This window comes from Tachyglossus aculeatus, chromosome 11 (genome assembly GCF_015852505.1).
Source record: "Tachyglossus aculeatus isolate mTacAcu1 chromosome 11, mTacAcu1.pri, whole genome shotgun sequence".
Taxonomy (NCBI): Eukaryota; Metazoa; Chordata; class Mammalia; order Monotremata; family Tachyglossidae; genus Tachyglossus; species Tachyglossus aculeatus.
In genome coordinates, this window is record NC_052076.1 from 53,058,800 (window position 1) to 53,082,532 (window position 23,733).

The 23,733-nt window shown below is 51.3% G+C and overlaps 1 protein-coding gene across 1 annotated transcript in view; it reads right to left on the bottom strand.

The window, feature by feature from the left end:
• Positions 1–1,142: 1,142 nt before the first annotated feature.
• Positions 1,143–23,733, bottom strand: part of ZNRF1 (zinc and ring finger 1) — a 100,410-nt gene continuing 77,819 nt past the window's right edge. The window contains 4 exon segments of the mRNA XM_038754716.1: positions 1,143–2,081; positions 2,459–2,550; positions 5,239–5,344; positions 23,169–23,264. Of these exon segments, the coding sequence (XP_038610644.1) occupies positions 2,493–2,550; positions 5,239–5,344; positions 23,169–23,264 (260 nt within the window). The 3' untranslated portion in view covers positions 1,143–2,081; positions 2,459–2,492.

The following is a 23,733-nucleotide window of genomic DNA, read 5'->3' on the forward strand; positions in this document are numbered from 1 at the left end:
ACCCCATCTGTAAAATGGGGATTAAGGTTGTGAGCCCTGCGTGGGACAACCTGATCACCTTGTAACCTCCCCAGCGCTTAGAACAGTGCTTGGCACATAGTAAGCACTTAACAAATACCATCATTATTATTATTACAAGGTGGAACTGGGCGGTGGAGACCAGCACCATCCCAAGTTGGCAAAGTTAAGACCAATGGTCCCCAGTGGCACCATCCCCTCTCCCTCCAGCTCCAGGGTCCAAGGAGGATAACAGCTCAAGCCTGCCTCAGGCCTTCCCCCAAGCAGCAGCAGGAACCACTCACCCCCCTCACCACCCCACAGGGAATTTTGCTTCTTGCCCAAGCAAAATTCCATGAAAATAAAATCACACCGACACCTTTTATTGAACATTATTTTTAATACCATATCAAAACACCTTGACTAATGAAGAAAGCTTTTTTTCCCCAAGCTTTGAACAATTTTTATGTTTTTTGGTTTTTTTTTAATATATAAATACAGAACCCTATCTTGCATGGGCAGATGCCACATATGAACTTCAATGGCTAAAATGTTCTCAAACGGAGCGTGCGCCTGAAAACGGGTGGCTGGACCTCTTTTTTTCATCTTTTTTAAGTTTTCTGGAAAAAAAAATCCACAAGGGTCTAAGAAAAAATGTTCAGGCATCTTCGCAGGACACTTGTGATTGTTGGATCCTCGGAACTGTACTGAAGACCAAAATGGGGAGGGCGGAGAGGAGGAGAAATGGGGATGGAGGAGGGGGCCGGAGCAGGGAGAGGAAAAAGAGGACCGGAAGAAGGAAGGGAGGAGTCCGAAGGGTTGTCTTTTGGCAATTTGGAGATAGGACATGAGGAAAGTGCAAAACTAAAACACAAGATGGAAATCGCCCGAGCATTTTCACCGGCCCGCCTTCCCGCTGGGCGGGAGAGGAGCGGCCTAAGCTCGAGGCCTGAGTGGTTATAGCCAGAGGCGGGGAGGGGGTGGGGGGGCAAACAGCAATCTGTAAACATCACCAGGAAAACACCAGTCGACACTAGACTTTTTTTGTAAACACTTTTTTTCAAGACAGACCCACAATGCCTTTCAAACGCGAAAAGAAAATGCCCTTTCCCTCCTCGGGGGTGAGATTGCAGTTGCTTTTTAAAAAATTTTTTTTCTTCTTCTCCCAAGTTCCTCCTCATTCAGCTGGGGTCCGGCCTGCCAAGGGGAACGGTCCTCTTGCACGGCAGTGCGGGAGCATGGCCTGCGTGTGTCCGGCGCCTGCCGCGCCTGGTCCTGGGAGCAAGGTTATTTCCTTTTGTGGACTGGAATAAATACGTTGCGTTCCGTCTGGCCGGAAAGCCGGGGGTGGCTCCGTCCCGCTGCAGCCCGGGCGGGGGCCAGCCTGACTGCTGCCACCGTCTAGGAAGGGGGTGGGAGGAGGTGGGGGGGCTGTTCCCGAAGCCAAACATCAAGACGGGATTCCAGGAGGCCCATCCAGCTTTGCTCTCCCTTCCAGCTCGCTTGCTCTCTCTCCCCCTCACTCTCTCTCTCTGGCTCCTTTGCTCCTTTCTTCTTCTCTCCCCATGTCATCAGTCTTTTAGGTGAAGGTAGAAAGAAAGAGCCAATGTCCCTGATTTTTCTCGCATCATCTCCTCTGGGGTGGTTTGAGATAAATAAAAAAAACCCAAGAACCAAAGCAATGAGACAAAAAAAAATCCAACGGAGCCATCGATGACAGGAGTTGGAGCGGATTCAGTTTTGGTGGGGTTTTCCTTTTTGTTTTTGCAAAAATAGAGAAAAACGTCAGCCCAGAACTCTGTAGGGACAGGTGGGGACAGGTGGGGAGGGGGAGAGGAGAGGGTGGTCAGCAGTAAAGCAAGGTGCCCTGGAAAAGAAAACGCAAGATCAAACCTACACGTTCCCCGCTGAGGGGGCCGGGGCCGGACACCCTCCCGCCCCGTCTCTGAGTCAGCTGGCTCCACTCCCCAGTAAGCGAGACAGTCGGGGGCAACGCAGTCCACGGCCAAAAGTCCGAGAGTGCCTGACTGCTCCAGCCTGGGCTTGGAAAGAGGAGCGGGGCGAGAGAAGAGGAAGTGCAGGGGCTGTAAAGGGAAACAGAAGAAGACGGTTAGCCTGCAGGACAGTCACCAGCAAGCCCGCGGGGCCGGGGGTAGGGAGGGGGTGAGGGCTCCGGAGGGAGAGAATGCCCACAAATTGAAGAGGTCGGCAGAGTCCTGGAAGGGCTGAGGAAGGACGCAGGAAACAACTGTGCATCAGCCTGTGGCAGCTTGCGTTGACCCATCCCAACCAATGGTCAAGGACAAATGTTGCATGGAGACAGGGCCACAAACTCTCTTCTCCCCACACGGCTCTCAGGATGCCCCCAGAGCAGAACCAGCAAGCCAGGGGCTCTGCACCTCTCTTTTTTGGGGAAGAGTTCACTTCTGGTCTGCATTTAGGGGCTTTCTGGGCACCTCACCTTGGAGAGGAGTGAGCGAGCATTGTCCAGCAGGTCAATCTGAAGGGTGCTCAGGGCAAGATCTGTTCACTTCAAACCACGAATCTATACAGCTGGGGAGAGAAAGAGCACAGGGTTTATGCTTTCATTCATTCAATCATATTTATTGAGTGCTTACCGTGTGCAGAGCACTGTACTAAGCGCTTGGGAAGTACACGTCGGCAACATATAGAGATGGTTTCTACCTAACAATGGCTCACAGTCTAGAAGATTGCTTATAATCAATAGGCCTGTTTCCTGTTCTCCCCAACTTCCCAGTCAGAAGACAGACCGTTGCTGAGAGATTTCTGAGGCAGGAACCAGGCACCTCAATGGGCTACTGTCATCCCGTTGGAATTTTCACTACGAACCCATTTTCCCCTCCAATCCTCCTGGTCTGTCTCTGACTCCAGCCCGGAGGCCGCTGCGGTCCCTGGGTCTGCTCTGAGCCCAGCCATGTTGCCACTGCGAATCCTCCCTCTGTCAGCCTGGTCACGGCCCAGAGGAGACCCTTCCTCTGTCAGCCTAGCTACGACATGTCAAGGGCCAAGCCAGCCATGGCTCAGCGAGGACCCTCCCTCCATCAGCCTGCCCAGGGTTAGGTGAGAGAGATGATCACCTCTCTCTGCCTCAGCCTCCCTCAGGGGCACATGATGGGGCAGAGAGGGCAGGAAGAGGACAGAGCAGGAGCCCATGTCAACCCACCATTGAGGTCCCAGCTGCGGGGACTCCAGGCCATTCTCCAACCCCAAGGCACCCTTAGACTCTACTGACCCCCCTGGGATTGACTTTCTTGAAGCAGAAGGAGTAAAGGGGTGGTGAAAGGTAGGGGAGAGGTGTTATGTGTTGGTCAGGAGTCCATCCTCTCCACCTCCCCAACCTGCCACAGAGGGAAGGGAAGGACAACAGCGGATGCAGTGATATCACCTGGAAATACTTGTGCTAATTCTAAAAAGCAAAGGGCTTTAAATGCAATGGGTTTTGAGGACCCAGAATTTCGATCCAAAGTCCACCAGGCACCTGGCTGCCTGTGGCCTCACAGGGGTGTGGAATTCCGCTCTGCCGGGAATAGACTGCACTGGGTGGCATGGGGCTAGACAGGAGAAGAGGGAGAGGAGGACCTGATCCCCAGCTCCAAAGTGAGGCTTGCTTAGGAGAACGAGCGTGGAGTGGCGATTGGCTCAGTCCCAGTCTGGAGCAGCAGGAGCGAGTCAGTTCTATGGAGCCGCCAGCCGGAGCTTCCTTCCCCCGGGGGCCCTCTCCACCCGGATCTTACACCTGGCCCTGGGAGAGACGGGACTGGCAGTCCTGACCGCAGCGTGTGATGCCTTCAGGTCTGGCTCTTGCAGCCTCCTGGGAAGCAGGAGGTGTGTGGGGTGCTTAGGCTCTGATCCTGGCTGATGCTGGGATCATAATAATAATAATATAATAAGAATTATAGTAATTACAATTATAATAATATATCATATTATAATAATAACAATTGTAGTATTTGTTAAACACTTACTATGTGCCAACCACTGTATACTAAGCACTGGGGTAGATATGAGATAATGAGCTTTCACGAGGCTGACAAGTAGGAGGAAGAACAGATACTGAATCACCATTTTGCCTATGAGGGAACTGAGGCACAGAGATGTTAAGTGGCTTGCCCAAGGTCACACAGCAGTTACATAACAGAGCTGGGATTAGAACCCGGGTCCTCTGACTCCCGGGCCTGTGCTCTTTCCACTGTGCCACACTGCTAAGCCTACCTACTAGGTGGCCACTCGTTTCACCAGGCTACTCCTGTAAACTCCCGGACGGCTGGGATCAGGTCGGCTACCCCTATGGTACTCTCCCAAGTGCTCAGTTCAGTGCTCTCCACCCAGAAGGGGCTCGGTGACTGCTCTTGATTGGCCGATTCCTCGGGCCCAGGCCTCCACGCAGGCTTGGGAAAGTGAGCAGGTGGCTCCCACACCGAGGGGAACACTGTGTCTGCAAAGCCGAGGCTGTGAGGTTCTGGGAGGGGACAGGTCTTCTTCCCAGCTGGAAACAAGAGCAATCCTCCTCTCTTGTCTAGGGGAGAAACTCGTTCCTCTCAGAATGGCCCCTGGTGCCTGATGCAGGAAATGGGGGCTATTACTATCGGCCAGGGTCCTTCTCAGGGTGCAGGAAAGCAATCTACTGATGGAGTTGCTGTTTCCCAGGAAAATCAAGCTATAAGGGATTATTAACAGCTTAGGACAACCACATCCTAGTGCTCAGTTCCCTCTGGGGACCGGGTGGGGAGAGAACAGGGTGGCGAGGGCCCGACATCAGAATGGAGGCTGGAGAAACAGCCAGGCAGCTGTGATCCTGAGCCCACCAAAGCCCGGAGTCCCCACGGTCAAACAAACCCGTCAATGAGTGTACATGCCAGGAAGAGGGTCCACCCATTGCTGACCCTAATCCGGGAAGGCAAGCCAGAACCAAACCCCAATGGTATTCGCCTCCTCTCCACAGAACGCTCTTCTCCCAGCCCTTCGCCCGCTGGTTGGCCGGGAGAGCTTCTTCCTTGCCTCGAGCATGCTCATCCCGTCCCGATTCCAGCCCTCTCCCTGGGCCTTAATCCTCCCTAAAGTGGATGGGAGGACGTCTCGCAAATTGAGGGGAATCTGATCCCAGGCCCTTTGGCACACGGGGGAGTGGTCTGGGACGATGGGAAGAAGGAATGAAGGCAAACGGGGGCGGCCAGGACTGGGTCTCCCCGGCTGGGCTTCCCCAGTCTCTTGCCTCCGTACCTTTTGTGATAAATGCACAGGCAGGGCAGCCTGGCTATTGTGTCCCCCTGCAGCAGCTCCTCCAGGCAGATCACGCACTCGCCTGCATCTTTAGTCAGCACATCATCTGCAGAGGGGCGACAGAGAAAGAAGGGTAGGGGATGGTCAGCGACTGGGTCCGGGCTGGTAGCTGAGAACTCCCACCCGAGCAGCCAGATACTCACCGCCCCCACCCCGCCCCCATGTCCCCAGACACACAAGGAAACCACCCCTAGGACCACCCCCCGCCCCCGCCAAATGCAGCAGCCTTGTCCCTCACCGGCTGGGATTGCCCAGAAGGGAGGGGCTACTTTTGGCCGAGGTGAGGGGTTCCAGCGTGCCCCCCGAGAACTCAGGTCTTGCCTGGCACCCGAGGGGTGATCTGAGCCTGCGGTAGAACACCAAATGGTGTTTAGAAGGGTCCCGGAGAACTTGGCAGAAAAGGCCCACAGGGCCTGTTGAGCGGCAACAGGCCTAGAGCCAACAGCAAGGATGGGTGGCCCCAGAGAGCAAATCCAGATGGCGGGGACTCTTCTGGTCACCCCGCCAGGCTGAGATCCGGGCCACTGGCCAGGAGGGTGATGCCAAACAAGCCCAAAGAGGGTACAGAGCCAGGGTCCTGCCTGAAACAGAGAGCCGGGTTAGGTTGATTATACCAAACCAGCCAGGGCCTATTCTGGAGAGGAGTAGGAAGAACAGATTTAGTAAGCGCTGCCACTGGGGGAAATGCATTCAACTCAGTTTGGGAAGAAATACAACACACAGAAGTGACACAATCATTCCCTGCTCACAAGGAGTTTACACTCTAACGGGGAAGATGGTCACCACGGACCTACCTGGGCCCCAGCGCATAAGTCGGCACCAGTGCCCACATCAGTCCTGGAGCGGGATCCGATAAGCTGGCTTCATTTTAGCCATTTAGGAATACAGGCCCATCCATAAGCTCTTCCCCTTCCACCTTCCCAGCTGCTTTTCAGCTCATAAGTCAGACAGGGTCGGGTAGCGCTGTGGGATGGGATCGGGGAAGGGATGCAGCAGGGATGGCTACCTACTGGGAGGGGCAGGAGGGAGGTGGCTAGCTGGCATATCCTCATCCCTACAGTCAACAGAGGAAGAGGAGGAAGGTGGTGGTTGTGGGTGGGTTTTTTTTTAAATGGCATTTGTTAAAAGCTTACTATGTGCCAGGCACTGTTGTAAGTGCTGGGGTAGATAAAAGGTAAGCAGGTTGGACAAAGTCAGTGTCCTACACGGGGCTCACAGCCTTAATCCCCATTTTACAGATGAGGTAAATGAGGTACAGAGAAGTTAGGTGACTCGTCCAGGGTTACAAAGTGGACAAGTGGCAGAGCCGGGATTAGAATTGGGTAGCGGTTTTTCATTTGCTTCCTCATCTGGTCAATGTGACAGGGTCACAAAATGCTCAGTCATTGGCGCCCTGGAGCCAGCCTTTGCCTTACCCTGAAATGATCTGGGATTATGGGTCATTGCTCCCCAGTCCTGCTCTGTCTGACCCTTGGCAGGAGACAGACCACAGTGGGGAGGAGAAGGGACTGCCTGGGAGGCAATGGACTGGAGCAAGGGCATGGCCAGAAGCGCTAATGAACCAGACATCTGGCCCAGACACAACTGCTCCACAGACCCTGAGAGACCAGGCTAGCAGCTGTGGCTTAGTGGAAAGAGCACAGGCTTTGGAGTCAGAGGTCATGGGTTCGAATCCCAGCTCTGCCACTTGTCAGCTGTGTGACTTTGGGCAAGTCACTTAACTTCTCTGTGCCTCAGTTACCTCATCTGTAAAATGGGGATTAAGATTGTGAGCCCCACATGGAGCAACCTGTAAGACTGTAAGCCCCACGTGGGACAACTTGATAACCTTGTATCTACCCCAGCGCTTAGAACAGTGGTTTGCACATAGTAAGTGCTTAACAAATACCATCATCATCATCATCATTATTATTATTAGTCTCCCGTTCCGAGGCAGTAACCCACTTGCACGTAGAGATGCCTTGATCACTGTATTAGCCTTCTTGCTGACCTCCCTGCCTCCCATCTCTCCCCACTCCAGTTTAAACTTCACTCTGCTGCTCGAATCATTTTTTTTTTTACAAAAATGTTCAGTCCATGTTTCCCCACTCCTCAAGAACTTCCAGTGGTTGCCCATCCACCTCCGCATCAAGCAGAAACTCCTTATCATTGGCTTTAAATAACTCAATCACCTTGCTCTCTACCTCACCTTGCTGCTCTCCTACTACAGCCCAGTCCGCACACTCTGCCAACTCTAATGCCAACCTACTCACTATACCTCGATCTTGTCTAGCTCACTGTCGACCTCTTGCCCACATCCTGCCTCTAACCAGCAATGTTCTCCCTCTCCTTATCTGTCAGACAATGACTCTCCCCACCTTCAAAGCCTTATAGAAGGCACATCTCCTCCAAGAGGCCTTCCCTAACTAAGCCCTCATTTCCTCTTCCCCCAGCCTTTGCCCTGACTTGCTTCCTTTATTCACGACCCCCACCCCTGAGCTTCACAGCACTTATGTACATATCCGTAATTTATTTATTTATATTAATGTCTACCTTCCCCTCCAGGCTGCAACCTCATTGTGGGCAGGGAATGTGTTTGTTACATTATTGTTTGTACTCTCCCAAGCGCTTAGCACAGTGCCCTCCACTCAGGAAGTGCTCAGTAAATACGACTGACTAATTGATTGATTGACATAGGAGCCTTTCAGCTCACCTTCCTCCCTGGAGAAGCAGCAGAAATGCTAGGGTCACTGGCTCCATCCTCTGGGAGGACTGACCACAAAGGAAAAGGCCAAAGACAGAAAAACCTTCAATCCCAGCAGTCCATTTCTGGGGGCTGGATCTCACCCTACCCTGCAGGAAACCTGGGCTCCCTCACTGCATTTGGGGGGCCCACACCCTTCCCTGCCCTCCCTTTCCCCTGAAAATAAGGGGAGGGGGAAGCTGCAGAGCAGAAAGAAAAGGGTGGTAGCAAAAGACTGGAGCATATTAGGGATGTGTAACCTGTTTCTGGCTAAACTGTCATCAAGGGCTGGTGGAGCAGTGAGGACCACAGGACCACCAGGCCAAAGCCTCCCTGAACCCTGAGATATGCTTTAAAGGAGAAACACTTATCTGCACAGGTGCTGGTATGTGCATATGCGCATGCGTGCACACACACACTTTTTGCCCACAAAGCAATGAAACTCTTCATCTGGGCCTGGAGAACACCACTCTGCTTCTTAATCAGCAGCTGGGAACAGGATAGCTCATTTTCTGCATTCCCAGCAACAATTAAGGGGGGTTTGCCATAATTTAGTGAGTTGGGAGGTGGGAGCAGGGGTATGGAGGGAGGAAGGGTGTGGGTGGGGGATGGGGGGAGAGAACCCCCAGCCAGTGATGCAGCACCACAATCTCCTCCCCCTGACCTGATTTCCAACTTGGATGGAGAGAGAACTCCCCTCCTCCCTGCCACCCCCCACAACCCAGGCTCATCATCTCTGTCAGCACCAAGGCACCGTCAGAGCTGGGAGGGCGGGGTTGGGGGGAGGCTGGAGAGGCTGTGGGGAGTTCAAAGCTCGGCCCCCTTACAAGAGTCCAGACCTCTGTGACCCTGGGCCCTTGGGTCCTGGGTCCTACGCCATTTCAGGGAAATCAGTTGGCCAGTGATTTCCAGGGGAGGGAACTGACCAGTCCCATCAGCGTTAGTCCAAATGAGGGGAGTGTGAAATAAATATCTGGCGACTGCTCTCCCCATCAATCCCCTCACCCTCTGAGTTTCCCTTTGCCTTGTGCTCACCTGCTTCCTCCCCAGACATAAAGTCTCAGTGTGGGGGTAGGGGGCGGGGACCCTCCAGATCCCTTCTCCCCCTTGCACACCACACTGATGTCATCCACAAACAGTGGGCGGGCTTGCAAGTTTCCCTGCAGAGCTCACACCTCCCACACTGGGCTCTGCTGTCTGCAGGAGCAGCAGCAGCAGCTCTTCTTCTGATCCGCGGGCATTAGGTACGCCGGCATGCCCGCTCCTGGGCAGGGCGCAGCACTGCACTGGTTAAAGACAAAATTCCGTATGTCCCCTCTGCCCCTCCCAGGAATCTCTGGGCTTGGGGAGATGACATCGATGCAAACTCAAATTTGGTGAAGGAGGTGAAATGCCAAGGACAAATAAACAATAATGCCAATATGTCCTGTCTCAGAAATGGCACCTCAGTCACCTCAGGAGTTGGGTGGAGTTGGGAGGATTTCTTTTCCACCTGGCTGTGGAAAGTGTTGTCCAGGAAGTGGGATTTCAGGTGGACTGGGGATTTTAGAGCAGAGACAGAAGCGGGCAGGGATGGGTGATGCTGTGAAAGAAGACGTGGCAGGATTCCCAAATGTCTGGGGTGAAGGTAGGGAAGGGCAGTAATGCTGCCTGCCACTCCCAGCATGCCTGGAGGCAGGGGTGACTAGGCCAGCAGGGCCCAGCGTGTACTCCTCACCCTGGGCTTCAAGGCTGTCCATCACCTCGCCCCGTCCTACCTCACCTCCCTTCTCCTACAGCCCAGCCCGCACCCTCCGCTGCTCTGCCGCTAATCTCCTCACCGTGCCTCGTTCTCACCTGTCCCACCGTCGACCCCCAGCCCACGTTATCCCCCTGGCCTGGAATGCCCTCCCTCTGCACATCCGCCAAGCTAGCTCTTTTCCTCCCTTCAAAACCATACTGAGAGCTCACCTCCTCCAGGATGTCTTCCCAGACTGAGCCCCCTCCTTCCTCTCCCCCTTCTCCCCCTCCCCATCCCTCCCGCCTTACCTCCTTCCCCTCCCAACAGCACCTGTATATATATATATATATGCTTGTACATATATATGTTTGTACGTATTTATTACTCTATTTTATTTGTACATATTTATTCTATTTATTTTATTTTGTTAATATGTTTTGTTTTGTTCTCTGTCTCCCCCTTCTAGACTGTGAGCCCATTGTTGGGTAGGGACCATCTCTATATGTTGCCAACTTGTACTTCCCAAGTGCTTAGTACAGTGCTCTGCACACAGTAAGCGCTCAATAAATGCGATTGAATGAATGCCCTCCTCGAACAAAGAGCACAATGTTCCAACCAGTGTTTCCAAAGTTTTCACTTCTTCACCCCAGTTCTCATGAAGGGTCCTGACAACCAGCCTACCCTGGCATTTCTGCCTTGCTTCACCCCTAAATGTTAACTACTTCCTTGACTTCCTGCAGTCCCATGGCGCCCATTCACTCACTCATTCCTTTAATCATTTATTGAGCACTTACAGAGTGCAGGGCACTGTACTAAGCGCTTGGGAGAGTGCAATTCAACAACAGACATTTCCTGACCACAATGAGCTTATAGTCTAGAGGAGGGGAGACAGATTTCAATATAAATAAAGAAATTACAGATATGTACATAAGCGCTGTGGGGTTGGGAGTGGGGAGGAACAAGGGGAGCAAGTCAGGGTGATGCAGAAGGGAGTGGGAGAAAGGAAAAGTGGGGTTTAGCCTGGGAAGGCCTCAATGAGACTCTGAAGGGGAGGGAGAGTAATTGCCTGTGGGATTTGAGGAAGGAGGGCGTTCCAAGCCAGAGGTATTGTGCCCTGTGGCCAGAGTGGATGATAGAGGGCAGCCTGTGGTCTATCAGTCTCTTAGGTAGCTGGGGAAGAGAAAGAAAAGATGTTTACAGTGACAGTCTCCCAACTTGTCCCTGCCAGCTCAGGAGGGCTGAACTCAATCAATCAACCAATCATATTTATTGAGAACTTGGTGTATAATAATAATAATTATGGTATTTGTTAAGTGCTTACTATGTGCTAAGCACTATTCTAAGCGCTGGGGTAGATACAAGGTAATCAGGTTGTCCCACGTCACAGTCTTAATCCCCATTTTACAGATGAGGTAACTCAATCAAGCACAGAAAAGTTAAGTCACTTGCCCAAGGTCACACATCAGACAAATGTGGGCTCAGGATTAAAACCCATGTCCTCTGACTCCCAAGCCTGTGTTCTTGCTGCTAGGCCATGCTGCTTCTCCATAATTATGGTATTTGTTAAGCGCTTACTATGTGCCAAGCACTGTTCTAAGTGCTGGGATAGATACAAGGTAATCAGGTTGTCCTACATGGGGCTCGCAGTCTTAATACCCATTTTATGGTGAGGTAACTGAGGCACAGAGAAGTTAAGTGGCTTGCCCAAGGTCACGCAGCAGACACGAAGTGGGGCCGGGATTAGAAACCATATCCTCTGACTCCCAAGCCTGCTGTGCTCTTTCCACTAAGCCACGCTGCTTCTCATTAAGCGCCTGCTAGAATACAACAGTTGGTGGGCACAATCCCTGCCCACAAGGATCTTACAGTCTAGAGGGGAAGACAGACATTAACATAAATAAATTACAGATATATACATAAATGCTGTGGGGCTGAGGAAAGTGAATAAAGGGTGCAAATCCAAGTGCGAGGTCAGGCAGATATTCGGCTGGCCCGCTGTGACCATTTACTGAATGTTGAGCAGTGAATCCATATCCCCTTTCCTTGATCTCCATCCTTTTCCAATCTCCTCATCACCAGGCTGGTTACTGCTCGTGTAGCTCCACAGATGGTAACTCTGAACCCTTCGGAGCACTGCAATTTCTCCCGCTACCAAGCAGTTTGAGAATCAAAATGTGAGATCACCATGCTGTCACACTAGGCATCCTTTGTTCAAGGCCTCAGAACAGCTGAGGATGGTGGTGCTAAACTCCTGGGGCTTATTAAATAGATTGGTGCTGAAGTAAAGGCTGCTCTCCCCTACATTTCAGGATGCAAACAGTGGGTTAACATCATGCCCGCCCCCCCCTCCCCCCAGTCAATTATGGAAACATCTTTATGGGCGGGCTGGAGGTGGCCTGGCTTTTCACAGCTCTGGATGATACGGCCCTTATTCACTTTCAAATTTCTCTTGGTCCACATCCTCCATGGCTTCCTTCAAATTGGGCCCCTTTGTCTCCCAGAAGTTTCCAAGTCAACCTGTTCCACAGGACCAGGAGGGAAGGCCTTCTAGCCCAGCCCTCAAGCCAAGCCAACATCACATTTTCACACCAATACACATGCAAACACACAACCGCATACCCGTCCTCCCCCTCCCCCTCCTTTCCTTCCCACTCTCCACAGAGGGCTGCCTCTCAGCTTCCTGAGATAATGAGATTTTTATCAGTGTATGCAGTGCTCCTGATAAGGCCCACCTCACACCAGAGAACGGACATTGATGCATTTACACACCGCCCTGTACAGCACTGCTGCATTAGCTTCCCACAGCGCCTGACACCCTTTTCCTTTAATCCTCTGGGTATCAATCTCATGGGCGTCTCTGATGGGGAGGACAACCACCTCGGCCACCAAAGGAGACAGGGAGGGAGAGAGGACTACAGAGAAAGCTAGCATCTCAGTATGGCCTAGTGGAAAGAGCTCACACCTGGGAGTCCTGGGTTCTAATACCGCCTCCGGCTCTCATCTGCTCTTTGGGCAAATCACGACTTCTCGGTGCCTCAGTTTTCTCATCTGTAAAATGGGGATTCAGTACCTGTTCTCCATCAATCAATCGTATTTGTTGGGTGCTTATTACTACTGTGTGCAGGACACTGTACAAAGCGCTTGGGATAGTACAGCACAACAATAACAGGCACAGACCCTGCTCACAATGAGTCAGTTGATGAATTGACTGATCAACTGCTATTGCTCTATTTTCCTCTGAAAGGATTCTTTTGAGTTCTAGGACTTCACCACAAAAAGGGTTGTGTCAGAATCCAACCAAAACGCCTATCGGCTTCAAGATACTCCACCAACTGATTGCATTTCCGCTCTCTTCTGTGCCTGGCTTCAACGATCCCACCTCCGTCCCTTTGCTCACATTCTTGCCCGACTTGGAATTCCCTTCAGCCCTAAATCCTACATTAGGCCATGGCCCTCCTGAAACCCCACATCTGCCAAAAAGCCTTCCTTGATAAATTTTCAACAGCCCAAGTCAAATAATCCTTTTAGCCAACTCTAGCATTCATACAATTATTTCCATCATCAGCACTTTTGTAACATCTGTTTATTCAACTGTGCAATTATTTTGATTACTATTTGTAAGTACGTTTAATGTGTTTCCTCCATTGGGCAAGGGATGCGTCTCTGTTTTGTACTTCCCAAGTGCTTGGCACAGTGCTTTGGCCCTAGGGGGTGCTCAATAAATGCTGCAGCTACTCTACTATTATTTCATTCATTCATTCAATCGTATTTATTGAGCGCTTAATGTGTGCAGAGCACTGTACTAAGCACTTGGGAAGTACAAGTTGGCAACATATAGAGACGGTCCCTACCCAACAGTGGGCTCACAGTCTAGACGACTACTACTGCTGCTGCTAATTACTACTACTATTAGTATTACTACTACTGCTAATACTTCTCCTTAGTGTAAGTTGTTGGAACTTCTTGGTGTAGGACCTGACCCCTTGAGGCTCCAAACCTCCGATCCCTGACTCCATCTCAGCTTGGAATATAATGGTATTTGTTATGGTATTTGTTAAATGCATACTGTGCCAGGCACTGTACTAAGCACTGGGATGGATTCAAGCAAATCAAGCTGCACACAGTCCCTGTCCCGAATGGGGCTCACTGTCTTAATCCCCATTTTACAGATGAGGTAACTGAGGTCCAGAGAAGTGAAGTTACCTAAAGTCACACAGCAGACAAGCGGCAGAGCCGGGATTAGAACCTAGATCCTTCTGATCCCAGGCCCATGCTCTATCCGCCAGGCCACACTGCTCCTCTGCTTGAGACCCTCCACGTCTGCCCCGCTTCCCCAAAAGGACAATGCTTCCAGGTGTTTGTCCCAGGGCTTGTTTGGAGAGACGACCAAGCTCCACCTCACAAAGGGCAGTTCCTTCCCACAAGTACTACCACATCCCTGTGGGCACTCAAACTCAGCAGTGTGCCCCACTCCCACTCCCCATTTTACTGTCTGCTCCTTTTGGACAGGGATTGTGGCTACCAACTCTACTGCACTGTTCTCTCCTGAGCACTTAGTATAGTGCTCTGCACACAGTATGAGCTCAATAATAATAATTAAAGTATCTGCCAAGAACTTACTATATGCCAAGCACTGTTCTAAGAGCTGGAGTAATAATAATGATGGTAGACGCACAGTCTTCATCCCCATTTTACAGATGAGGGAACTGAGGCCCAAAGAAGTTAAGTGACTTGCCCAAAGTCATACAGCTGACACTTGGCGGAGCTGGGATTTGAACCCATGACCTCTGACTCCAAAACCCATGCTCTTACCACTGAGCCACGCTGCTTCTCTAGATACGATAGTATCAGGTTGAGAAGCAGCATGACCTAGTGGCTAGAGCCCAGGCCTGGGAGTTCAGAAGGACCTGGATTCTAATTCTGGCTCTGCCACTTTGCTGTGTGTCCTTGGGCAAGTCGCTTCACTTTTCTGGGCCTCAGTTAACAGCTACAAAATAGGGATCAAGGCTGTGAGCCCCTCATGGGACTGTGTCCAACCTAATTATCTTGTATCTACCCTAGAGCTTAGAACAGTGCCTGGTATATAGTAAGCACCTCACAAATACCATAAAGAAAATGGTTGGAACATGGGTCTTCCAAACTAGGTAGGAGGGAGTAGGATTTGACTCCCATTTTACCGATGAGGAAACTGAAGCACAGAGAAATGAAGTGACTTGACCAAGATTCAACAAAAGACAAATGGCAGAGATGGGATTAGAACCCAGGTCCTCTGATTCCCAGGCCTGGGCTCTTTCTCCTAGACTACGTTGCCTCTCTAACCCTCGCAAACCGCTGACCGACTTCACAATGCAGTCACCCATGAGCATAAGCAAACCGTACTGAGAACCGGCCACAAAGTAAGAAGGTCAAAAGACCAAGCCAGACCTGTGGACGGAGCAGCCCAGAGAAGTTAAGTGACGTGCCCGAAGTCACACACTTGGTGAAGCCAGAATTTGAACCCATGACCTCTGACTCCAAATAATAATAATAATAATGATGGCATTTGTTAAGCGCTTACTATGTGCAAAACACTGTTCTAAGAGCTGGGGGGGAAACAATGTGATCAAGTTGTCCCACATGGGGCTCAGTCTTAATCCCCATTTTTACAGATGAGGGAACTGAGGCTCAGAGAAGTTAAGAGATTTGCCCAAGGTCACACAGCAGACTTGTTGTGGAGCCGGGATTCAAACCCATGATGTCTGACTCCAAAGCCCGGGCTCTTTCCACTGAGCCACGCTGCTTAGTGGCAGAACCGGGATAAGAACTCAGGTCCTTCTGACTCCCAGGTATGTGCCCCCTCAATGTTCAGCGGAGCAGAACCCGACTCCCATTCCCACTCCTCCATCTTCCAGGTTCCCCGCTGCTGCGGCAGGCTCAACGAATCAGTCCCACTTCCTCTGTGGAGCCTAATGATAGTTTGCCACCGGTTTGGGTGCTGCGGTTAAACAAGTTTTCAGGCAGGGCTCTGAAGATGGGATTAGAAAGTTGGTTGAAACCAGTTGTCCAGAATGGTGGGGAGAGGTGTCATTTGCTCCTACCCCCCTCCCTTCGCAGGATTCCTCCTTCATCCCCCCCTGCCAGGACTAGCGGCGTGGCTTCGGGAGGAAGAGGGGAAGGAGGGTGGGGAGCAGCGGGGAGCCTGGAAGATGGAGGAGTGGGAATGGGAGTCGGGTTCTGCTCCGCTGAACGTTGAGGGAGCACAAGCCTGGGAGTCAGAAGGACCTGAGTTCTAATCCCGGCTCTGCCACTAAGCAGCGTGGCTCAGTGGAAAGAGTCCGGGCTTTGGAGTCAGAGGTCACGGGCTCGAATCCCGGCTCCACCAAGTGTCAGCTGTGTGACTTTGGGCATGTCACTTAACTTCTCTGGGCCTCAGTTACCTCATCTGTAAAATGGGGATTGAGACTGTGAGGCCCCCATGGGACAACCTGATCACCTTGTAACCTCCCCAGTGCTTAGAACAGTGCTTTGCACATAGTAAGCGCTTAATAAATGCCACCATTATTATTATTATTATTGTCTGCTGTGTGACTTTGGGCAAGTCACTTTGCTTTGGGAAACAGCATGGCACAGTAGATAGAATTGGGCCGGGCAGTCAGAAGGTAATGGGTTCTAATCCTGACTCTGCCCCTTGTCTGTTGTGTGGCCTTGGGCATGTCGCTTCACTTCTCTGGGCCTCAGTTACCTCATCTTTCAAATGGGGATTGAGATGGTGAGCCCCATGTGGGACAAGGACTGTGTCCAACACGATTTGCTTGTATCTACCCCAGTGCTTAGTACGGTGCCTGGCACATATTAAGCACTTAACAAATACCATTATTATTATTATTATTATTATTATTATTATTATTATTATTATTATTATTATTGTTATTATTCTCTGGGCCTCAGTTCCCTTACCTGTAAAATGAGGATTAAGACTGTGATCCCTATGTGGGACAGGGACTGTGTCCAACCCAATTACCCTGTATTTACCCAGAGCTTAGTACAGTGTCTGGCACATAGTAAGTACTTAACAAATGTTGCCATCATCATCATCATCAGACCATCATCATCAACCCAGACCAGCCCGCAAGCGCAATTACCCTCCAGGGAAGCTCAGCCACCATGGTGAGCTGAGATAAATAGACAGCCTCAATGGAGCCAAAATGCCAGGAAGTCTTACAAGTGGTTTCCCCCACCTTGCTAAGTAGAGAGTGTGAGAATGGGCATGAGGGTAGGTGTGTTTGGAGCAATTGGACTTTGGACAATTTCCACCCAAACCATTCAAGAACTGGGCATAAGCACCCGGGCATGTCCCTGTTAGCATTTGGGGAAATCTTCTGGAGGCCAAGCCAGAGTCTAGGGTGGGGTCCAGGGAGCTACAAGGAGCAGAATCAAGGAAGAGCTGGGAGGCGTCAAGAAGTCGAGGGAGGAGTCCATTATTTCTGGAAGATGCTCAGGGCTCCAGGGGAAGGCCGGATTGTCTGCCCTGAGTGGAGGATCTAGGTTTGAATAAGAAATGAGGTGGGAAGCAACGTGGCCTAGTGGACAAAGCCTGGGTCTGGGACTCAGAAGGACCTGGGTTCTAATCCCAGCTCTGCACACTTGTCTGCTGTGTGATCTTGAGCAAGTCACTTCACTTCTCTGGTCCTCAGTTACCACATCTGTAAAATGGGGATTAAGATTTTGATCCCCATGTGGGACGTGGACTATGTCCAACCTGATTTGCTTGTTTCTACCCCAGCAGTTAGTACAGTGCCTGACACATAGTAAGTGCTTAAGAAATGCCATTAAGAATAAAAAATACACACACCCACATGAACTTTGAAATGCTCTGCACCCTTGCTCACTGCACTCTGTATCTCGGTGGGAACATGACTGGCAGATATGAAAGCTAAGGGAGTGGAGGAAGCCAAGAGCATTAGAATCCATTCCTCCGCCCAGGTCCTTGGTTCCATGCAACTGTTGTCCCTGATGAGCAACTCCAACAGTCAACCCATCAGCATCACTGCAGTGAAAACCTTATGTTACCAAGACCTCCAGGTGTCCAGGCTACTTCAGGAAAAAGCCCGGTGGAGGCGAATGTCCAGCCTGGCAGGAGGCAGGGTGGGAATGGCCTGAAATAGTGGCTGGAGCAGGGGAGGGAGGGAGGGGCACAAGGGCTCCCCTCTGCCACTCTACCCTTCAGAGGAGGAAACCCCCTCTAAGAATTAAATTCCTCAGCTCCAGCAGGAGTTGACGACAGCGAAGCAGAGGTGAAGGGGAACAGCGAGCTGGACCAAAAAACCCACCCAGATCCTCCGGCAAATATCACAAAGGGGAGTGCCTGAACGTCTACTGGGTTATTCTCTGAAAGGTAATATCCATTGCTTTCCTTCTCCTCCACCTGCTCCGCCCAGGTGTGGAGGCAAACAGCCGACCGAGGCTTCCTCGTTGGGCTGCAGGAGCAGAGGCGGTGGATGACGATGGTCTGAAAGGCCAGACTGGAATGCCCGAGGACCAGCTGTCAGGAAATGAGCCCAGCACAAGGCAGAGGATTAGGAAATATGACATATGCCCCCAGAGAACAGAGAAAGTCTCCCCTGGGGGAGGAAGGAGATAGGTTGGAGTGGGGGTGGGGTGGGGTGAGGAAGATTCTCCGATTCTGCATAGGAAGGGGAGGAATCAGCTCTGGGGCCTCACTCAACCCGTCCCCCAACCTGTCCGTGGGCAATTAACAAGCCCTCACTAATCCCTTCTGTTCAGCAAAGTAAACCAACAGGAGCCAGGAGGGTAGCTGTTGTGTTTTCTGAAGATGATTCCCCCCTCCCCAGGCTCAGAGGAGGGTGGAAGTGGGAGAGCTGGAGGGAAAAAGTGGAAAAACATCACTGGCCTGGGCAGAGTGGTACAGGAAGGAAGGAGAGGGGAAGATGAAGGTCACTGTCGAAGAAGAAGCCAGTTGATTAAGAGCATCAATCCTCTTCTTCCCCAGCTAGCAGGAAGCCATGGGGTATCCATTCTTCCCTACTGCACTCTCCAGCCACCTGCCATAAACTTTCTACAACATCATTAAGCCTTCTCCTGCTCACCCCAACTGAATCTAGTCACTCCCATCACTCTGGTCATAATAATCATTATCCTCATCATGGTGTAAAGTACTTACTATGTGCCAAGCACTGTACTAAGCCCTGGGGTAGATCCAAGCTAATCAAGTTGGACAAAGTTCCTGTCCCATATGGGACTCACAGCCTAAGGGGGTGTTTATTGTTCAGATGAGGAAACCGAGGCACAGAGAAGGTGAGTTGCTGAAGGTCACAAAGCGGACACGAGCAAAGCCAAGATTAATACACAGGTCCTCGGTCTTCCAGGCCATTGCTCTTACCACGAGGCCAGGCTGCTTCTCCTTTTATCACCTGTATACAAATCTCTGTCCGATGTTTATATGCTTGCCATTTTATTTGTGTCCATCTTTTATTCGTTCGCATGTTTCTGTCCTTGGTGTTTTATGGATCCTTGCTGCCACTGGTATATTTGTGTGCGCCTTATGTTGCCTTTAAGAATGTAAAGTCCTCAAGGATGGAGCTGTGTCCTCCCCCTTCCTTCACAGTTCTCTGCTCACAAAGGCAGTACAAATACAGCGTGTAGAGCTCACAGGAGTAAAGCGAAGGGGAGGAGGGGTGTACTTGGTAGAGTGGGCACAAAATGGAAGCCAAAGGGAGCAGAAGGGAAACCGAGGTGGGGGGGGGGGGGGGGTTGGTGGATAATGGTCCATAGTTGCTCTTCTTGCCACTAAAAAAGCTCTCACTCATTTCAGCCATTTCCCTCTTTGGATCAACACGCGTGAAGTGTCCCCGGCCCAGTAATCTGTCCATGCAGGACCAGGTTTCTTCTGCACCCACAATCCTTAGGGATGGAAGACAATATACTCTGGAGAGGGGCCAAGACCGCTTCTCTATAGGAAACCTAGGCAGTCCGACCCAACCTGGAAGACTTGTCAGATAGGATGGGTAACTACAAGAAAGAGTCCCTAGCGTCTCATCCTGCTGTCCCATCCCCCTCAAACCCAATTACCATGGACTCAGGACCAGGGATGACTAGGCCTCCTTTATGCTGTTGGAAACTGGAAGGTTTTGCGGGACACCCAGTGCCTGACTGCCGGTTCTGGCCCAACCCAGAGGGGAGGGAGGAAGGCTTGTCTACTGTGCCCTGGAACACTTAGGAAGAGGATGTGGTGGTTCTTGGGCTTTGGGATCTCTGGTGATCCACTCATTCAATTCATTCAATTGTATTGTGTTCTTACTGTGTGTAAACACTGTACTAAGCGGTTGGGAGAGTATACCAATAAATGACACATTTCCTGCCCACAACAAATTGCTCTCCTGGATCCTCTAGACCAGGGATGGGCCAGTGCCAGTTTGAGGCTCTGGTGGGGGCCAGGGGCAGCGGAAATCAGGGTTGGGGAGGGCTCCCCTGGGGTAAAGTTCACTTCCCTTTACAAAACAGGTGTATCCTTGTCTCCCTTCCTGGGTGGTGATGGGCTTCTTCTACACCAAAGAAGCAGCCTGCTGGGGGAGAGTGGGGAGGAGGAGGAGGATGACCATTCAAACAGTCACAGGAAGTCCCTGTGGGTGCTTGAGGTCCCAGACCAATGTGAACCCCCTGGCAGCCCCCTTCATTCTGTAAGCTCTCTGTGGGAAGAGACACTGTCCACCAACTCTACAGAACTTACTCCTCCAAAGCCCTTAGTACAGTGCTCAGCACACAGTAAGAGCTCAATAAATACCACTGACTGACTGATTGATTGGTTGGGACCTGTAGCCCCACTCTGGGGCTTCTGTCAAGCTCCTGGTGGCAGTGGCTGTGGCTTTGCCTGGGCTCTTGGAGCTGGGTTACTTCTGAGGGGGCCACATGTGAAGTTGCCTTCAAGACTACAGGCAGTTGTGTGCTCCCCTCACACAGAATGAAACCCTGAAATGATGAAACTTGGGAATCTGTGGGAAGAGTGGGGTGGGGGTTAATCAATCAATCAATCCATGGTATTTACTGAGTGCTTACTTTGTACAGAGCTCTCTACTAAGCACTTGGGAAAGTAGACTACAACAGAGTTGGTAGACATGTTCCCTGCCCACAAGGAGCTTACAGTCTAGAGGGTCAGGGTTAGCTTCCCCAAAGCCAACTGGGCTCACAAGGCACAGTGGCAGTTGGATGGGTCTGTTTATTGTTGCATTGTATTTTCCCAAGCGCTTAGTACAGTGCTCTGCAAAGAGTAAGTACTCAATAAATATGATTGACTGACTGACCCAGCCCCACAGGACTGGTTCTGCAAGAGGCCCGGGGGCAAGACTTAGAGGTGAAGCTCCGAAGATGTGGCTGTGAAGGAAAGCAAGGGTGGAGGGTTAGGAAAGCAAAGGGAACCCAGCAATCTCGGAGGACAGACAAGCGGCAAGCATGGCTCCAACTGCTACCCTTCCTGAAATTCAGAGCTGTCACGCTCACCTGACTCCCTTTAATAAGGCAGACCATTTGTCGCCGCATCATGGCAGCCATAAAGCCCCCAAGTGGCACCTTGGGAAATGAAAGGATAACTGGGACAATTTTAGAGACGGCAAAGATAAGGAAAGAAACAAGGGGATGGAGAGTGAATGGAGGGTGGAAAGGGCAGGGAAGGAGAAGAAGGCAATGAGGACTCTCCCTCCACCCCACTGAGCACAGGCAAGACTGCTGGCATTGTTATATTGTCCTCTCCCAAGCACTTAGTACAGTGCTCTGCACACAGTGAGTGCTCAATTAATATGACTCAGTGAATGAATGAAATGGACAGCTCAGCCTCCCAATTAGGACCTCACAGGGCTGAAACCCAGGGTACCCACCAGAACCAGGCCTCAGAGAACACAACTGTCCTAACTGAGAGTCCTAGCTGGACTGGCAGGAGCTGCCCTCACTTCAGGTGGGATTGGGCCACTCCATGCCAATGGGTTTAGTGTGCCCAGTTGTTCCACAGAGGGTGCAGGGCATTCTGCCCGTGCTCTACCCCTCTCTGCCCAGGCAGTGACATCTCTGGTACTGAGCCTGCTGGGAGCTGCCATCCCCCAGGACAGAGGAGGCCTCAAAAGGAAATCTGCGGGGTGGTCCAAGTTTGGTCCCGCCATTCTGCAATCCAACCTGGAGCCAAACGTCCAAGCAGATGAGAGCACTACGACTGGAAACTTTGCCGCCTCTGTCAACCCCAAGATCTTCTCGCTGGGGCTGCTCATGATGGCCAAACCTCCCACTTGATAAGAAAGTGAGAAAGTGATCCTGGTTCCTTTAACTGGGCTGCCAGCATTGCCCAAGAAGGGGGGCCCTAAATAGAGACTTTTCCTCAGGCTGGAGAGAGGTCCAGACTTGGAAAATGGGATCTGCCCAGAGCCACATACCACTTGGTTAGCTGGGTCTGGCTCTTGACCATTCCCAAGTGGATTTATAACACACTTGTTAGAAATGTCAGTGTTGCCTCCAGCAGGCTTCAGTGGGGTTTGTGGAGTCATCATGCTTTTCCTGGGCCACAGTTACGGACCACCAAATCCCTCCAGGGCCTCCCAGAAATCTGCTCCAGCTCCACTATTACATGCCATCCAAGTGGGCCAAGAAGACGGGGAATAGAAGAATCGCTCACTTAGGTCATCTGGTGCCCCACTGAAACCTGAGTGGGGCCAGGGCAACCATCACCCACAAGAGAGAATCAAAATAATGATGACGATGATAATATTAATAATAAAAACTGGGGTACTTATTAAGCTCTTACTATGTGCCAAGCACTGGGGTAGATATATGATAATCAAGTCGGAACTGATTAACTTACACCTCCCACATGGGGCTCCGAGTCTAAGTGGGAGGGAGAACTGGTAGTGAATCCCCATTTTACAGATGAGGAAACTGAGGCCCAGAGAAGTGAAGTGTCTTGCTCAAGGTGCCCCAGCAGGAAGGGGCCAGAGGTGGGATTAGAACCCAGGTCTTCTGACTCCTAGGCCCCTGCTCTTTCCACGAGACCATGCGGCTTCTCCATTCCCAGAAATGCCCCCAATCATGGTCCTGGGGGAAAAGACCTTTAGTTCTGCCCCCTCCTTCCTGCTCCCCTGGAATCCTGGTCCATGTCCTGCCTCTCCGCCACCAGCCCTTGACAGCCAACTGACAGGTTAGGGAACTTGCTGTTTTTCTGGCTCAGCCAAGCTCTCCCGGCACTAAGTCCCTCAGCCAGAAGGGCTCCTTCAGGCAGTGCAGGGAAGTTTAACATAGCAACCCGATCTTTGCAAGTCAGGAACACCCCGATCCAGGAAGCCCCGGATGTCTCTGAATTCACTGGCATTCCCCGGCATTCCCCACAGCATCTGCAGTCTGGCTCCCGCCCCGGGCCAAGAAGAAAGAGGCTTGTAGGACAGAAGGAGTCCTTACCGTTGTAGGAGAGGCGGGGTTTGCTGAGACACATGATAAAGTGCATTTCCATCTCGTCGGAAGCCACGGACTTGGAGCAAATGGGGCACTTGAAACCTGGGAGAGAAGAAACAAAGATTGAGCTATCCTGCTCAGACCGAATGGGTTAACCCTTAGGGTAAGTCCATTGAATTAATAATAAATGTGGCATTTTTAAGTGCCTACTATGTGCCAGGCACTGTACTAAGTGCTGGGGTAGATACAAGATCATCAGGTCCCATAGGGAGTTCACAGCTTAAATAGGAGGGAGAACAGACTTTGAATCTCCATTTTGCAGATGAGGGAACTGAAGCAGAGAGACGTTAAGTGACTTGCCCAATGTCATGCAGTGGGTAAGTGGAAGAGCTGGGAATACAACCCAGGTCCTCTGACTCCCAAGCCCATGCTCTTTCCATTAGGCCACGCTTCTTCTGCACCTGTTGGTCAAACTCTTGCTTATCCAAGACAATGGGAGATATGGACAGTCCAGAGAATTCAAGCCCCACAGATGCTCTCCAAACAGCACTTCATCTGCTGATTTCAACCT